General features: G+C 41.7%; 1 protein-coding gene across 1 annotated transcript in view; it reads right to left on the bottom strand.

The window, feature by feature from the left end:
* LOC126232606 (trithorax group protein osa-like) overlaps positions 1 to 16,977 on the bottom strand; it is a gene marked incomplete at its 5' end in the record, with an annotated part of 313,958 nt that overhangs the window by 168,611 nt on the left and 128,370 nt on the right. The window contains 2 exons of the mRNA XM_049942808.1: positions 3,454 to 3,673; positions 6,711 to 6,724. Coding sequence (XP_049798765.1) covers positions 3,454 to 3,673; positions 6,711 to 6,724 — 234 coding nt within the window. The remainder of the gene's footprint in view (positions 1 to 3,453; positions 3,674 to 6,710; positions 6,725 to 16,977) is intronic.

The raw sequence follows: 16,977 nt of genomic DNA, 5'->3' as shown, positions 1-16,977 counted from the left end.
ACGGGCTCAGCATGGGAACGAAGAGTCACTTGACGTCAGTACATTAGCCAGACACCACTTGGCAATGAAATGCAGCAACATAGTCGGGTGAAAACTTCACCTGCGATGTTCTGTTTGTTCCAGTGTCATTAATAACTAACACCCAAGAACTACCCTTATGTTATCGTGAATAGAATGGGCATATTGTTGGTTTTTAAATATTAGCTTATGATAGAAACACCTTAATTGTTTTGAGTTAAACATCTCAAATCAGACAGTATATAAATTTGGAAAGGGTAACAACCATCAAATTTATTGAGGTGCAAAATGGATAAATCATGTGGAAATATAAGTAGTTACTTCAGTTACATTTCTGCAATTGATCCATTTAATGCTTTAATTTTACTAACTGCAAATGCTGCATTAAAATAAATTGCTTTAGTTATTCTATATGTTTCAATTCGTCACGCGTAAGTTTACTATTTGGATATAACAAATGTAAGTAATCTGATGGGATTACATTCTCGTGGAGACAAATGAGTCATAGCTTTACCTTCGGCAAGGATAGAAACTGAAACATTGAACTAAAATTTGTGCTGCAGGTAGGAATTGAACCCAGAGCTTTTGCTTACTAGACCGATGTGCTAACCACTTATTTTTAAAACTGATTTTGTTCGTCATTGGTTGTTGTATTTGTTCGGGGCGTACGTCCCCTGACGCTTGTTCAAGTTCATCGTTGATCCATTGACTCAGTTTTATTTTATTTATTTATTTATTTTTTATTACAGTGGGCAGCTATCCCTCTGATGGAACACGCTGAGCTACCGTGCCGACGAACCACTGCACTGCAATAGTACTGTGGGTACTATGCCAGCACAGATTACACTAGTCCAATGCCCTCTATAACACAAACTTCAGTTCACAGCTTCAGCCCATTTCAGCCTTCTAAAATCATCAGTATTGCAAAGGCTCTCCAACATTTGAACAGCACCCCAGCTTTGTACGTAATAGAGAATCCTGCCTATACCTTGGTCACAGGCGATCTATTCTGTTGGAATTACGTTTTCCTGTAGACATACGAGTCTCAAATTTATCTTCAATAAGGATAAAAGGTGAAGCAATGAATTATAATTTATGCCATGTCCAGGACTTGAACCCAGTCTCCTACTTACTATGGTGGTGATTAGATTTGATTTGCGGGGCGCTCAACTGCGCGGTTATCAGTGCTCGTACAAATCCCAATCTTTTCACAGTCCAGTCACGCCACTTTTCCAGAATGATCAAGATATGGCAAACACCCAGTCCCCGAGCGGAGAAAATCCACGAATCGGCCGGGAATCGAACCTGGGACTTCATGATCCAGAGTCATCCTGCTTACTAGTGAAACACGTATGTTGTGTGGCGGCGATGGCGAGGCATTGCAGAGTCTCTGACCAGAGAGCTATATGTCGTTCCTAGTCTGCGCTTAACCGCGCGAGAGTTCAGTTGCGAGTTAGAGTTCGAGAGTAGTAGCGCATGCGAGATGACGTAGTCTGTGGTAGTAGCACGCGAGAGATAGTCGCAGTTGTGTGTGAGGAGTCGGTGGGCGTCGACATGGCACACTGGTCAAGATTCGGGACAAGGTATATATTTTAAATAAGGTAATGAAGCAGCATTGCGCACATTTGATAATGTAATGTAAATTAACTGTAACTAATTTGTTGCCCGCATCTCGTGGTCGTGCGGTAGCGTTCTCGCTTCCCACGCCCGGGTTCCCGGGTTCGATTCCCGGCGGGGTCAGGGATTTTCTCTGCCTCGTGATGGCTGGGTGTTGTGTGCTGTCCTTGGGTTAGTTAGGTTTAAGTAGTTCTAAGTTCTAGGGGACTTATGACCACAGCAGTTGAGTTCCATAGTGCTCAGAGCCATTTGAACCATTTGAACTAATTTGTTCAAGAATCGCCCCAATAATAATTTGTTTTCAAACCAAGCATTTTCACAAAAGAAACATTTTATTGAAAGAAATATTTCCCTTGGTATTCCTTAAAGAAAAGTTTCCCTTAAATTCAAAACTTTTGCAGTGCATTTCCTTCGAGCTATGGGGAAAAATGAGAGCAGATGCAGTTTTACTGAGGTAGGAGTTTGAGTTTAATTATTGAACAGGGCCTAAAGATCGACATTTCGGTCTATTTACATTTTTTATTGTGACTGAGATTTCATTATCATTGAATTGACTTTCATTTTTGTGAGGAACTTATACTTGGGTCAGTTTGCTATTATTTTTCATTTAATTGTCATTGTCATTAAATATAATTACAGGGAGGCTACACTTAGCTCTATGTCTATTCACATTTAAAATATCTTCAGAAATTTTTTGTGGGGAGCTTACACTTGGCTCCATTTCTATTAAATAATGTCTTTCAAATTTCTCTGGGGAGGTTACACTAGGCAGTTGTGCTAACTATTGCACCACTGTAGCTCAGTGGCTAACACACCTGCACAAGCTACCTAAGTCCAATGTGTATTGAAGTTAGTGTTACGGAGCTTCAGCTTCTATCCTTGTCGAAAATGTAATTAGTGTAAATTGGCTGCTGAAGTTGAATATCAAAATGAAACCATCACCATAAGAATGGATTGTCTAAAACCGTCTACCTTGGGACGTAACAACAGCTAAGGCAGTTGAAAAGTTGTGTGAGAATTAATTGCTGTCTGGATACTGGAAATCTATCATTCCAAATCTATTTCTGCCCTACAGGAGCCATTTTTGAATACCAGTAGCTTCCAAAGTAGTTTCTACCGTTTAACTAAATGGCGGGGAAACAATTCTTTGCTTAGCAGAATAAAAATTTTATTTTAGTAAACCTTACTACTTGTAGACGCTGAACCATAAGGGTAACTTATTGGCTTTGCATTATTCTGTGTTTATAAAAAATTACGCAGTGAATAGTAAATTGAATAAGGATATGTTGTTAACATTTGATTTCTCCTTTCTTTGACGAATAATTCGTGAAATGATTGTTTGAAACTGTGCTAGATGGGAAGATAACGAATTATCACGAATTAGCCTTTAATAGTTATATCCCGAAGAGCTGATATGTATATTCCAGTGGATTTCATAATTTATACCTGAATATCGTCCTTTTATTCTGCGCTGAACGATGTATTGTAAGAGGCATGACACAAAACTACTAAAGCTTCAAAGGAATAAATTTGTTTTATAAATATTTTTTTTGGATAGGTCATTGAGAGTAATATACCTATTGCGCCTTTTCGAAGCTTACAGATCTAAAAGTGAAATTGCCTGCTGGTAGTATACGACTAAAATGAAGTGTCATGCAGCTTCTACGTGGATGTGGACGACTTTCGCTTTTAATTACTAAAAGCTTTTGTTATTTGCCGCTACGGACAGTTGATTTGAAATGATATAGCATGTACAGCAGAGGATATAATGAATTTTGGCTGGGCAGATTGTCGAGCGGATGCGCGCGGATGACTCACCCTTCCTCCTTGATAGGCTTGTCGAGGGGCGGCTGCGGCGGCTGCGGGGGCGGCATGGCGTAGCAGGGCGCAGCGGGCGAGTAGCCGGAGGAGACGGGCGCCGCGTAGCCGCCCCCCGGGTAGCCGCTGGCGCACGAGTACGAGTAGGCGGCGTAGCTGTTGGCCGCGGGCGGGTACTCCGCCTGCTGCATCGCGTAGCCTGGGTGGGGACTCGCGTACCCTGCGACATACCACCCGCCTTGCGGAAATCATCGCAAAGTGACAACACAGCGCCCACTCGAATGTGTTCGTAACGAAGGGAAGTTACTTCCGGCTTCGCTGCGAAATTTGTATCTTACATAGTAACAGATTATGTACAATTTGTTGCATACAGTAACTTAGAAAGTATTACTGACATATCACATTTTAAAGATTCCTGCCTTTGAGTGTACGGTTAAGTTTTACACAACTCACTAAATTTAAAATGAAATATATTGAGATAGCATAAAATAAATGAGATAAATAATCCGTTACCATACTTATAGATGGGGCACATCGATACCTTTTACTTTTTATGGCTTTTGTTTCACTTAGTGGCTTTGAAATTAACGTTCTGATGGTTGCGGAATTATGGACTTGCTTCGTCTCAGTCGGTTACCGAACGATTTGATCAAGACTTTCTAAAGTGACTCGTAAGTTTGTAGTCAGTTTGGTTTCTTTCATCTAACTTGGAACGGCATTTTCATACTACATAAAAAGAGGATAGAAATGGATTACCCTTGAGCATAATTAGTTTAGTTCAGTAACGCAGCTTAATTCCACGACTCTCTGCTCTTTTCTTTTTACATTAAATTCATCCGTTATTAATTTGCAAGTTAACACACCCAAAATACAATAATAGACATACAACCTGTCCAAGAATCGTTTCAGCTGGCGTGAAGTCCCGTACGCCCCACGATATTTACTTCTGCCCACTCCATAGGTCTGTCACTATGGAATTCGGATGTTTAACGCAGAAACAGTGAGCGATTTTGCGTTCTACGCTCCTCCCACATGTAAACTCGTTGGCTGACCGTGTCGATTCTAGATCAAGACTCACTAAAGAATCCACTCAGTGTGCACCCACCCACAGCACTGAATTCCTATCCCAGTGTCTACTATTCACTTGCTCAGGGTGTAGAACATCTTTGCGAAGACTACTGCGGATGATTCTAGCTGTTATTCTGTGAGTTTAGTTGAAGCATATTCAATTCTCGTTACAGTGAAGCTGCATTTTATCGCTTAGTCTGAGGTGCTATGAGCATAAGACTGTCAGGTCATACATTTTCCTGACACACGCAGCTATCACATGATTTCCTTCTTTGCATTTTTCTCTTTTCAACTTATCAGTAATACAGTGGGAATGAGTGCAAATATATGAATATATGTGAGGATACAGTAAATAAGAATTTAAGGTCTACTTTTTATTTGTAAAGGTATGAGCAAGGACTGTTGTGCGATGTAGCTACCAGAGACAGAAGTATATTCTTTGAATACTGCTATGAAACAGAGCGCAAGCCACGGATATAAAAATCAGCATCCGAAAGCAGCAAGGGATCAAAGGACAATTAATGTCGAAAGCGGACTTTTTAAACAAAAACAGAAAAAAATGACTTTTACACAGCAATGCAAGGCTAAAATTTTTTTATATACAAAGAAACAGGTAGATCTGTGTTGGGTATACAACGAAAGGGTCTTTCGATTGTAAATTAAGAATAACTGGTAATGCGCCAAAAGAAAAAAAAATATGTGTCCTATGTTCATTTATTTAATTACCAGTGAATCGTTTAAAAGCTATATTCCTAGTGAATAATAAAAGTTCAAATATGTGTGAATCACTATTTTAATACTGGTTCATTTAGTAATCAATTTGGCAAGCAAACTGAAATCTTTGATACAATTCCATTACTCATGGGAAACATTGCAATATTTCTTCACCGATGCATTTTGAACACGACAAATCAGATAAATAATTGTAAGTACTATCTGCTAATAGCCACGCACTATAAGTACTTATGGACTGTGATTGAATGTATAGAGTGACTAACTGCTGCTGTCGCCGTGATTCTTCAATACCGCCATTGCAAACAAGAACGGTGTTGACTAGAAGTTACACTTAACTGCGAAAGGTTGTTTTTAGAAATAAATTGAAGAGTGTCTCCAGGTGACCTGAATGCAGTTTTACCTTGGCGAGGATGAGTACGCCCATTAAATAACGATAAGAAGTATAGAGAATTTGTCACATTTATAGGAAGAGACGTGTAAAACAATGATCGCAATAATTTATCACGTTTACAAAAGCAAACATGATAAGATGATGGTCGCCAGTAGCTGTGCTGACTCGTGGACGATCTTGTCCCGATTTTGTTTGAATAGTTCACGTCGTGTTTGAGGGTATCACCAGTCTTTTAACTAAAAATGGTTCAAATGGCTCTGAGCACTATGGGACTTAACTTCTGAGGTCATCAGTCCCCTAGAACTTAGAACTACTTAAACCTAACTAACCTAAGGACATCACACACATCCATGCCCGAGGCAGGATTCGAACCTGCGACCGTAGCAGTTGCGCGGTTCCGGACTGAGCGCCTAGAAACGCTAGACCACCGCGGCCGGCAGTCTTTTAACTACTGTTTGACAAATTTAAACGGAACTTCTTATGCTTCGCTTTGACTAAGCAGCTTCCATCCTACTAATTGTTTTTATGTCAGAAACTTCAGTAAATCGTTTTCCTGAGACACTTAATCACCTTTACTAATACCAAACCAAACACTAGCGTCCGGTAAACATAGTTTACAAACTCTAAGCGTACCACCTGAAAAGATTGCAAACTGACAATCAGTGAGAAACCATCATACCTAAAGCAGAATTACCGATCAGATATGAATTTCGTGTATCTCACTTAATGCCAATTCTACTTGCAAGTGATACTAAAAGAGCTACTGACCATATTATTTCGCTCCAGTAAGTTGTAGAAAAAACATTATAAACAAGAGAGTAACAATCAGTGATGTCATGGGTCTCTTGGCTAATACGAAACTTCCTTCAAATGTTATAAGAGATGATTCATTCCTACATTTACTACAGTTTATAAACTTTCCTCTCGGTTTTTGCTTGTTCAAAGAAAGTGGAAAAAGCCCTTTTCCACGTCGTGATTTGCTCTCGCCACATCCAAACGGCAGACACCACCGTCTTGGATAGATTATAGCCATTGCGAAGGAGAACGGATTGCCTCCACCTACCGTAATCCGTGGGAGTAATTACTGCTGGAAGCACTTTCGAGGACAAAGGTCCGATGTGCGTGCTGCTCACAGCTTAATGCTGGCGATCGAGGACCCGCAGATCTCCTCTTTCATCAGTGACGGCCCTAAGGGCAACGATTTATGGTATGATCAATCTTAGAAATTAACGTTCTCACATAATGGTCCAGAAGAAGAGTTGAACACCAAAGGATGTTGTATCCAAAGCTTCCAAAGGTTACCTTGTTCGCAGTATCGCAGCGAGCATTTCACTGTTTTGTGATGCCGACTATTTTTCTTTCATTTAAAGATGAATGGCAATCTTAAGCTACGGAGTTATCCGATAGAATTATCAGCCATTTGGTCCAGGATGTAATCCAATCACATGCCGATTGTTGTTAGATGAAATTTTACTACAGGAAATACTCATTTTAATGGATACACTGATGTGATTACGATAAACATTTTCGCCCTATATAAAGCTATGCATTGATTAAATATAGAACTTAAATGTCAAAAAATTAAGATACACAGCCCAGCTGCGGAAAACGCAGACTACAATGTACGATCGACCACTAACGAGTGTAAATAAACTACAGAGAAATTCAATAATGTAAACCACGAAATTGTCCAGAATTTGTTGCGACTAGATAAGGCACAGCTCAGGAGAATTAGGTTAGAAAACGTTTTTTGTCTGATGGGCGAGTCTCATATTCCCGCCTGATCGTCCTTTTAAGTTCTCCGCTGTTTTCGTTAAGAGGGCACAGAGTACTTTTTAGGCTCTGTATTATGTGAAAATCAGACCTACTCCTTTCGTGCCCTATTTACGTTGTACAAGTTTTACAATTTTGTGATTTAGCATCAAATTTTCTAAAATGCTTCCTGAAATTCTGGTATCATTTAATCCCGTAATATGCGTGAGGAGGACATCAAGTTTTTACCAGATTTGTGTGACATGATAGCTGTGATACTGAATCCATTCAGTTCCGAACATTATGTATGTTCATCGTAAAAAATATTATTGTATATTATATTTTAATTTTTAGAATATTTTTCTAATTAAAATTTTATTTCTCTATATTTCATTTCAAACTGGAATAAAGTTGAGGTCTGCTAGGTTGGCACAATCAGTCGCAAGTTATAGAAAGAAATTACTGCAATATTTTATTAACTTATGGAGACATGTGAGGGTAAATTCTGAAAAATACCACTTGCGGGGAATTGCAGCTGAAGAGGTGTCATATTATGGTGTATCTCAAAACACTGCCTAAGCGTCGTGATAATTCTGCTGCGGTGTTCAGTTTCTAGCTTCCTCTTATCACTTTTTGCTTTTCTGGTGACTTGAAGAGCAAAACTTTTAACCTCTTGTCCCGCGGTCAGTCACAGACAAGCAATTGGACTTTTCTATTAAAGCCACATTTTATGTCCAAATTTTTCGACACTTCCAATATAGGTATCATTCCATCATTGAAACATATCACTGCACACAGGAGAATATTTACGTCCATAAACATGTGTCACACTTGGACAACAAACTTTCGTCGGGATGTAAACCCTAGTTTTACGAAAACAAAAATAAACAGGAACGAATATTATCATTTACAGATGCTGGAAACCAGCAGTGTTACCCATATAGGCAATAAATTCCAAGCAGAATCAATCGAAGTAAAAATTTTCTAGTTGCTTTGTCAAATACCAATGCTTTCTTATCACAGGAAAAAACGGGGCTTGGCAGCATACACAACCCCAACTATAAAATTTAGCATAAAGCCGTGTTTTCATTCTAAACCCAATAATGTATATCCAAGTGTAATCAGAAAAGACTATAGCATTTAATAAATTAATAAAAAGTCGATTTTTCCGTCATTCAAAAGTACCTCGTGTCCTTTTATCCCTCGACATTGTTGGGAAGCTTGCTTGAAAATTTGTGACTGACGATTGCTTGATTTTTAACCAGTCTGACCCTGTGTAATGATCTCGACACTGATGCGACACTAAACCTTAAACTGTCTTTTTTCTCTCCGGAGGGGATATTCGCCAGGGGTTTGAAACGGTTGATCATTTTCTTAAATAAGGTAAATGTTACAAAACCATTAGCTTGCTTGATGTGAAATTAAAAATTTTCCCGTAGCATAAGATCCTCTATAAAATTTCTCGGTAATGGGGAAGGTCATAGAAACAGATTGCAATGATAACTAAAAGAAACTAGCCAATAACAGACGACATACTGCGACAACGTATGGATAAGAAGTGACGGCAAGCTAGCACTTCTAATGGGTTTGGGAAGCGTGATGGGATGGCTCGATTCGTAAGCCAGTGTGTACGAAACGCATGTATCTGGGTTCGAATATCGATCGGACAAACAGTTTTAAATTGTCTAAAGTACTTGTCAATCTAAACGTAGTACAGAGCTACAGTTTGCTGTAGCGGTAGTTGTGTGGAAGAAACGTTCAATGAAATAGATTGTTGTAGTGATGTAACGATGAAGAATTATTACGGAAATAATGCTGGGCTTTGCATATAGGAAACAGATATATACCGGCAAATACACTGAAGCAACAGCAAACAGATATATACCGGAAAATACACAAAGCGTCAAAGAAACTAGTATAGGCGTGCGTATTCAAATACAGAGATATGTAAACAGGCAGAATACGGTGCTGCGGTTGGCAACGCCTACATAATACAACAAGTGTCTGGCGCAGTTGTTAGACCGGTTACTGCTGCTACAATGACAGGTTATCAAGATTTAAGTGAGTTTGAACGTGGTGTTATAGTCGGCGCTTGAGCGATGGGACACAGCATCTCTGACGTAGCGATGAAGTGGAAATTTTCTCGTATGACCATTTCACGAGTGTACCGTGAATGTCAGGAATCGCTTAAAACATTAAATCTTCGACATCGCTGCGGCCGGAAAAAGATCCTAAAAGAACGGAGAACGGGACCAACGACGATTGAAGAGAGTCGTTCAGCGTGACGGAAGTGCAACCCTTCCGCAAATTGCTTCAGATTTCAATGCTGGGCCGTCAACAAATGTCAGCATGCGAACCATTGAACGAAACATCATCAATATGTGCTTTCCGTTCCGAAGGTCCACACGTTTACCCTTGATAACAACACGACACAAAGCTTTACGCCTCACCTAGGCCTGTCAACACCGATATTGGACTTTAATGACTGGAAACATATTGCCTGGTCGGACGGACGTGTACTGTTATGGAGACAACTTCATGAATCCACAGACCCTGCATGTCAGTGGCGGACTGTTCAAGGGGGTGGAGACACAGTAATGATGTGGCGCGTGCAGTTGGAGTAATATGGGACCCGTGATACGTCTAGATACGACTCTGACAGGTGACACGCACGTAAACATTCTGTCTGATCGCCTCCATCCATTCATGTCCATTGTGCACTCAGATGGAATTGGGCAATTCCAGCAGGACAAATGCGACACCCCACACGCCCAGAATTGCTACAGAGGGGCTCAAGGAACACTGTTCTGAGTTTAAACACCTCCGATGGCCACCAAACTCCCCAGACATGAACATTATTGAGCATACCTGGGATGCCTTGCAACGTGCTGTTCATAAGAGATCTCCATCCCCTCCTACTCTTACGGTTTTATGGACAGCTCTGCAGGATTCATGGTGTCAGTTCCCTTCAGCACTAATTCAGACATAGTCGAGTCCATTCCACGTCGTGTTGCGCGACTTGTGCATGCTCGCGGGGCTCTACACGATATTAGGCAGGTGTACCAGTTTCTTTGACTCTTCAGTGTTTGAAACACTAAAAGAATAGAGAGATGACTAGTGTAAATTGTAGTCGGCCGATAACTGCGCACGACCTGAAGCACTTAACGGATAATCTATCTGGACAAATATTAGTCACCCACTTTAAAAGAGCTCATTGGTCGTTTTGGAGCGCTGTACGTGATGTAAAACTGGTAACAGGTGCTCATATGACCCATCATTATGAACGTCAATCATGGCAGTGAAGTGGTGTGAATGTGCTAGTCGATTGCATGGAATCAGCGCAATAAGAAATATTGACGTGCAGACGTGACAGATTGACAGAAAGCAGCAATCATGACTGGACGTACCAATGATCACACCGTGGAAAAGCTGTCCGATTTCTTAATGTATCTATGACAAATGCCTAATATATCTACAAGGAATGGTATACCACTCACAACTATGTAACACAGTGTAAGAAAGGCAGTTGTAAATACATCCTAACCACATGATGCAGGGATGAGTGTCTAGCTTTGTCAGGTACAGTCAGTTTGAAACCGAACAAGAATTGGTGCTAGCAGTGTACGAGGTCTATCTCAACCAGTTTACGAGAGAAAATTGCGAAGGAAACCGCATGTCATGCACATTCGGAGTCCGATACCTCACAGTAGATCATTGCTCATCACATGAATGCTGCACGTCTAAATGAAATGATGCAAGGGGTCGAATGCAACGACAGCCCAATGTAGCATATAACCCGTACTGTACGGAGGGTGTAGTTCAGTCATGTTGTGGGGATATTTTTCGTATTACGACTTGAGGCCACTCATGCTCTTTTCGGTAGACATGAGCCAGGATGTTTATTTTAACATTCTCGGTGGCCATGTGTTACCCTCTCTTCTACGTCTTCATGATGCTGTGCGTACTTCCGTCTTGCAAGATGGCAACAGCCGTGTTCACCGGGCTGCATGCATACGTTCTTGGTTTCAAGAACGCTGAGGCACGCTATCGCACATCGACTGGCCAGTTAAATTTAAATTACCCGAGCTTAATCCTTTAGAAAATCTTGGACTATTTGGGATAGCAGATAAAATGTAGCAGTGAAATTCCCCTTTATTTGGTAGCTCAGCAATGGATGCCTTCAGCAGGATACGGCATACTTGTAGGTTCTCTTCCTCGTCGAACCGAGGCCGCTAGGAAGGCGGTGTTGTATAATATTTGCTTGATGTCTCCTTGGGGTGACTAATTTTTGGTATGGTGTGCTTATCAAACATAAGAGCGACTCCAAGAAAAAAACGAACAGAACCGAAGAGATGAATGTTGCATTGTAGTGGTAACTGCAAAGTTCCTTAGAAAGTTCGTTAACTGACTTTCTCTGTGATATAATATATCTAGTAGGCCTTTACTAAGAAGAAATATCGCTGCGCCTGCCAGAGTGGCTGAGCGGTTCTAGGCGCTACAGTCTGGAACCGAGAGACCGCTACGGTCGCAGGTTCGAATCCTGCCTCGGGCATGGATGTGTGTGATGTCCTTAGGTTAGTTAGGTTTAAGTAGTTCTAAGTTATAGGGGACTGATGACCTCAGAAGTTAAGTCCCATAGTGCTCAGGGCCATTTGAACCATTTGAAATATCGCTGCAATACATGTTACATGTCATAAAATTAATCTTCTCGGGTGTGGCTTGCGTTCACTCACACGCTATAGCGAAACGTACTCCTTAGGCTTCTTACAATCACTATAACCCAAACATAATTCAAACTATACATTAAAGACGCTGTTGGTTGTCTAAGCTGACCGTTTTGGCTGCAGCTACCTTATCGTGGACTGAATAATAACAGTCTTGTAGGCAACAATATCGGTAACGTAATTAGAAGGATTATCCTTCTTCGTTCAATAATGACGCCCAGTTTTTTTCCTAGAAAAACATTTAACCAATATGCAAAATATTAGGAGACAAACTGATCGAGTTTTCGCTGAACGCATAGTCTTTTAGTGATGTACAGGCGCTACTAAATGCACTAGATCATTCTATTTCAATTATAAATTAATGTCACTGAACACTCCATGGATTAATTTGGTTTGAATGGAACTTCTAAACTATAATACAAAATTTTAGTTTTCAGTTTGAAAAACTGTGCAATAATATCGTTTTCTCGCCAGTATAGTGAAAAAATATAATGCGCCAAGTACGATTGCTGTAAGGATGGAGTGCATACACAGCTGGTCAGACTTCAAATAATAACGAGGAATGTCAGACATCTTCAGCATTCACAACGCGACATTCAATGATCGTTAGTACTTTCCTTCTCTTCATCCTGCGGAGATGAGCTAGAGTTCTACAGATGAGACGTAGAACCTAAGTGGCAAGATATAAGCAACTGAAAAGAGGAGCCGGCCGATGTGGCCGAGCGGTTCTAGGTGCTTCAGTCTGGAATTGCTCGACCGCTACGGTCGCAGGCTCGAATTCTGCCTCGGGCATGGATGTGTGTGATGACCTCATGTTAGTTAGGTTTAAGTAGTTCTAAGTTCTAGGGGACTGGTGACCACAGATGGTAAGTCCCATAGTGCTCAGAGCCATTTGAACCATTTGATAACCTCAGATGTTAAGTCCCATAATGCTCAGAGCCATTTTTTTGAAAAGAGGAAACTACATTCGGTCACGTGAATAATAAGTTTTTCTCTTTTAACGTATGAAAATACACATCACAGAAAAATGTTGAACTGAGAAGATGAGACAATATCCAAAAGCTTCCTATGTCTTTTCTACGACTGCGACAACATGCAGTGACAAGCCCGAAGAACTGACGATAACATCCACATCATACTACGGAAGTCAGCTAATTGTGTGTGGTGGAGGGTACTTTCGGTACCACTATCTGATCCCTCCAACCCTGTTCACTCGCGAATAGTCCGTGGGAAGAACGATTGTCGGTAAGCCTCTGTATTGTCTCTAATCTCCTCGTGCTCAATACGCGAGATGTCTGTGGGGGAAGTACGAGGTGCATTCAAGTTCTAAGGCCTCCGATTTCTTTTCTAATTAACTACTCACCCGAAATCGATGAAACTGGCGTTACTTCTCGACGTAATCGCCCTGCAGACGTACACATTTTTCACAACGCTGACGCCATGATTCCATGGCAGCGGCGAAGGCTTCTTTAGGAGTCTGTTTTCACCACTGGAAAATCGCTGAGGCAATAGCAGCACGGCTGGTGAATGTGCGGCCACGGAGAGTGTCTTTCATTGTTGGTAAAAGCCAAAAGTCACTAGGAGCCCGGTCCGGTGAGTAGGGAGCATGAGGAATCACTTCAAAGTTGTTATCACGAAGAAACTGTTGCGTAACGTTAGCTCGATGTGCGGGTGCGTTGTCTTGGTGAAACAGCACACGTGCAGCTCTTCCCAGACGTTTTTGTTGCAGTGCAGGAAGGAATTTGTTCTTCAAAACATTTTCGTAGGATGCACCTGTTACCGTAGTGCCCTTTGGAACGCAATGGGTAAGGATTACGCCCTCGCTGTCCCAGAACATGGACACCATCATTTTTTCAGCACTGGCGGTTACCCGAAATTTTTTTGGTGCCGGTGAATCTGTGTGCTTCCATTGAGCTGACTGGCGCTTTGTTTCTGGATTGAAAAATGGCATCCACGTCTCATCCATTGTCACAACCGACGAAAAGAAAGTCCCATTCAGGCTGTCGTTGCGCGTCAACATTGCTCGGCAACATGCCACACGGGCAGGCATGTGGTCGTCCGTCAGCATTCGTGGCACCCACCTGGATGACTCTTTTCGCATTTTCAGGTCATCATGCAGGATTGTGTGCACAGAACCCACAGAAATGCCAACTCTGGAGGCGATCTGTTCAACAGTCATTCGGCGATCCCCCAAAACAATTCTCTCCACTTTCTCGATCATGTCGTCAGACCGGCTTGTGCGAGCCCGAGGTTGTTTCAGTTTGTTGTCACACGATGTACTGCCTTCATTAAACTGTCGCACCCACGAACGCACTTTCGACACATCGATAACTCCATCACCACATGTCTCCTTCAACTGTCGATGAATTTCAATTGGTTTCACACCACGCAAATTCAGAGAACGAATGATTGCATGTTGTTCAAGTAAGGAAAACGTCGCCATTTTAAGTATTTAAAACAGTTCTAATTCTTGCCGCTGGCGGTAAAATTCCATCTGCCGTATGGTGCTGCCATCTCTGGGACGTATTGACAATGAACGCGGCCTCATTTTAAAACAATGCGCATGTTTCTATCTCTTTCCAGTCCGGAGAAACAAAATCGGAGGCCTTAGAACTTGAATGCACCTCGTAATATGTAGTCTGACTCCTCCTGAAAAGTACTGTCCCGAAAGTTCAATAGTAAATCTCTCTGTGGTGTACAACGCCTCTCTTATAACGTCTGCCAGTGGAGTTTCTTTACGCCTTATAAGCCACTTCTTTCGTGGATGACTTACATTTCCTCAAGATTCTTCCAATGAATCTGAGTTTGGTGTAGCGCGCGACCGCTACGGTCGCTGGTTCGAATCCTGCCTCCGGCATGGATGTGTGTGATGTTCTTAGGTTAGTTAGGTTTAAGTAGTTCTAAGTTCTAGGGGACTGATGACCTCAGATGTTAAGTCGCGTAGTGCTCAGAGCCATTTGAACCATTTTTTGAGTTTAGTGTCTGCTTTTCTCACTGTCTGTTTTATAGGGTCATTCCACTTAAGGTCGCTCTGGATAGTTACGCGTAGATATTTTACAGCAGACGCTGTCTCCAGCTGTTTGTCATTAATAGTGTAGCTGTACAATGTGTGCGCAATACGTTACATTTATTTACGTTAAGGTTCAACTGCCAGACTCTGCACCATTCATCAATTCTCTGCAGGTCGTTCTGCAAATTGTTACTATCTTCTGCCGTTGCTACTTTGGTATAAACAACTGTATCATCTGCGAACAGCCTTAAACAGCGTCCGGCGCTTTCAACAAACAAAGGGGACGGAGAATTAAGTGTGGCACCATGTGCAGAAATTAAAGAAGTGGTTTCTGTGCAGAAACGAGCACACATTTTAGAAGAAAAATAAGCAGATTAAGAAGAAAAATTAAATGGAAAAAAGGAAGAAGGGATGTGACTCTCATATGTGGCAATTACTATAGTGTTTCAGAAGATTTACATTAACAGCTTCGAAAAGCAATTTAATTCGTTAGTTGCGGTAGTTTTGCACTTAAATTTGTGCTCAGCACACTTAGTACCGACCCAAATTTTTCCTTTATTTTGCATCAATCCGGATCCACTCTCCATGTGAACTGTATGCTTACCAAGAAGAGGGCAATGAATAGGGCAGCCGAAGATGATGGTGGCGATCAGCGCGCGCACTTCCTGGCGCCGTGGCACGCTAACGAGAGCCGTCGCAGCCGACAAAGGCAGCGCGACAGGGCGGCAGCGCGGCCAGCGCGCGGTCCGCCGGCGCGCAGTAATTGCATTTTAACATTGAATATCGAACTGGCGGCCCGTGTTTCGGGCGCGTAATGAGTCCCGCAGGTGCCATCCAGATATTGATTAGGCTCTAAACAATGAGCGACCTTTTCAGCACCGGCGTGCCTCGACTGCATCGCCAGCCCCCGTTGTGTGTGCGTATGCATATATGTAGATCGGCTAATTTTTTGGCATTGGGCAAGGTTTTTTCCCCTGTATTTTTTTTTGTTTTATTACCCGGGTCGTTGAAAAGGGGGCAGCGAAATGAATATGTTGCTGCCCTGTGGGCATTGTCCGCGTTCTCTTTTTTGTCTGGCGTGCTCCTACACGGGCGGCGCCGCTGCCTGGCGGTACAGTCGTGCCACTATTCAACTGTCGCTCTGCTCTTCGCCGCGACTTGTACGAGCCAGGAAAAATTTTCTGCACCCCGTATTGTTCCATCAACAATAGAAGACCCCAACTATGCTTTACCGCTCTTTGTTTTCCGTAGCCACATTATATATCCGGCTTACCCGTGACATGTTTCGTAGCCTCTTTTACAAATAAAAAAAACTGCGTTTGTGCTGTAGGAATGGTTTTTTATCCATCTTGAGGATGTTAGCTCTTTTCTATCTTTCATTAAAATAAACATGATATAATTTCATATAAGATGTATAGGCACCGTATTCACCTTACAAATTTTTGATCATATGTTTTAAAGATATATTTATGTTTCATCTCCCGGTAATTTTGTCGCTTTCACGGTAAACTGCCTTTCTTTCTTCACGAAGAAGCTTCAAGTCGGTAGCTTTCGCTGTGTGATTTGAATAATACTCATGGTGCGTCATGTTGGTTTATGCAGTGGCTTTACCTCCCATCTTGAAATTTTGGAACAGTTTCGGTACCTTAGTCGGTGAAAACAGAACCCTTATAGCATCACTTCTGTCTGTCTGTCTGTCTCTCTGTCCGATAACACTCTTTCTCTGAGGAAGGGGTATCAAGTTGATATTTATGTTACATACTGAGGTCTATGGTCCCCTTGTGGCGTAAAAAATTAAAGCTTCTAAGTCAACACAACGAAAAGATACGGCCATTTATGTCACA

This window comes from Schistocerca nitens, chromosome 1 (genome assembly GCF_023898315.1).
Source record: "Schistocerca nitens isolate TAMUIC-IGC-003100 chromosome 1, iqSchNite1.1, whole genome shotgun sequence".
Classification (NCBI taxonomy): domain Eukaryota; kingdom Metazoa; phylum Arthropoda; class Insecta; order Orthoptera; family Acrididae; genus Schistocerca; species Schistocerca nitens.
Note: the sequence above shows the minus strand (reverse complement) of the source record. Positions and strands in the feature narration are given on the sequence as shown.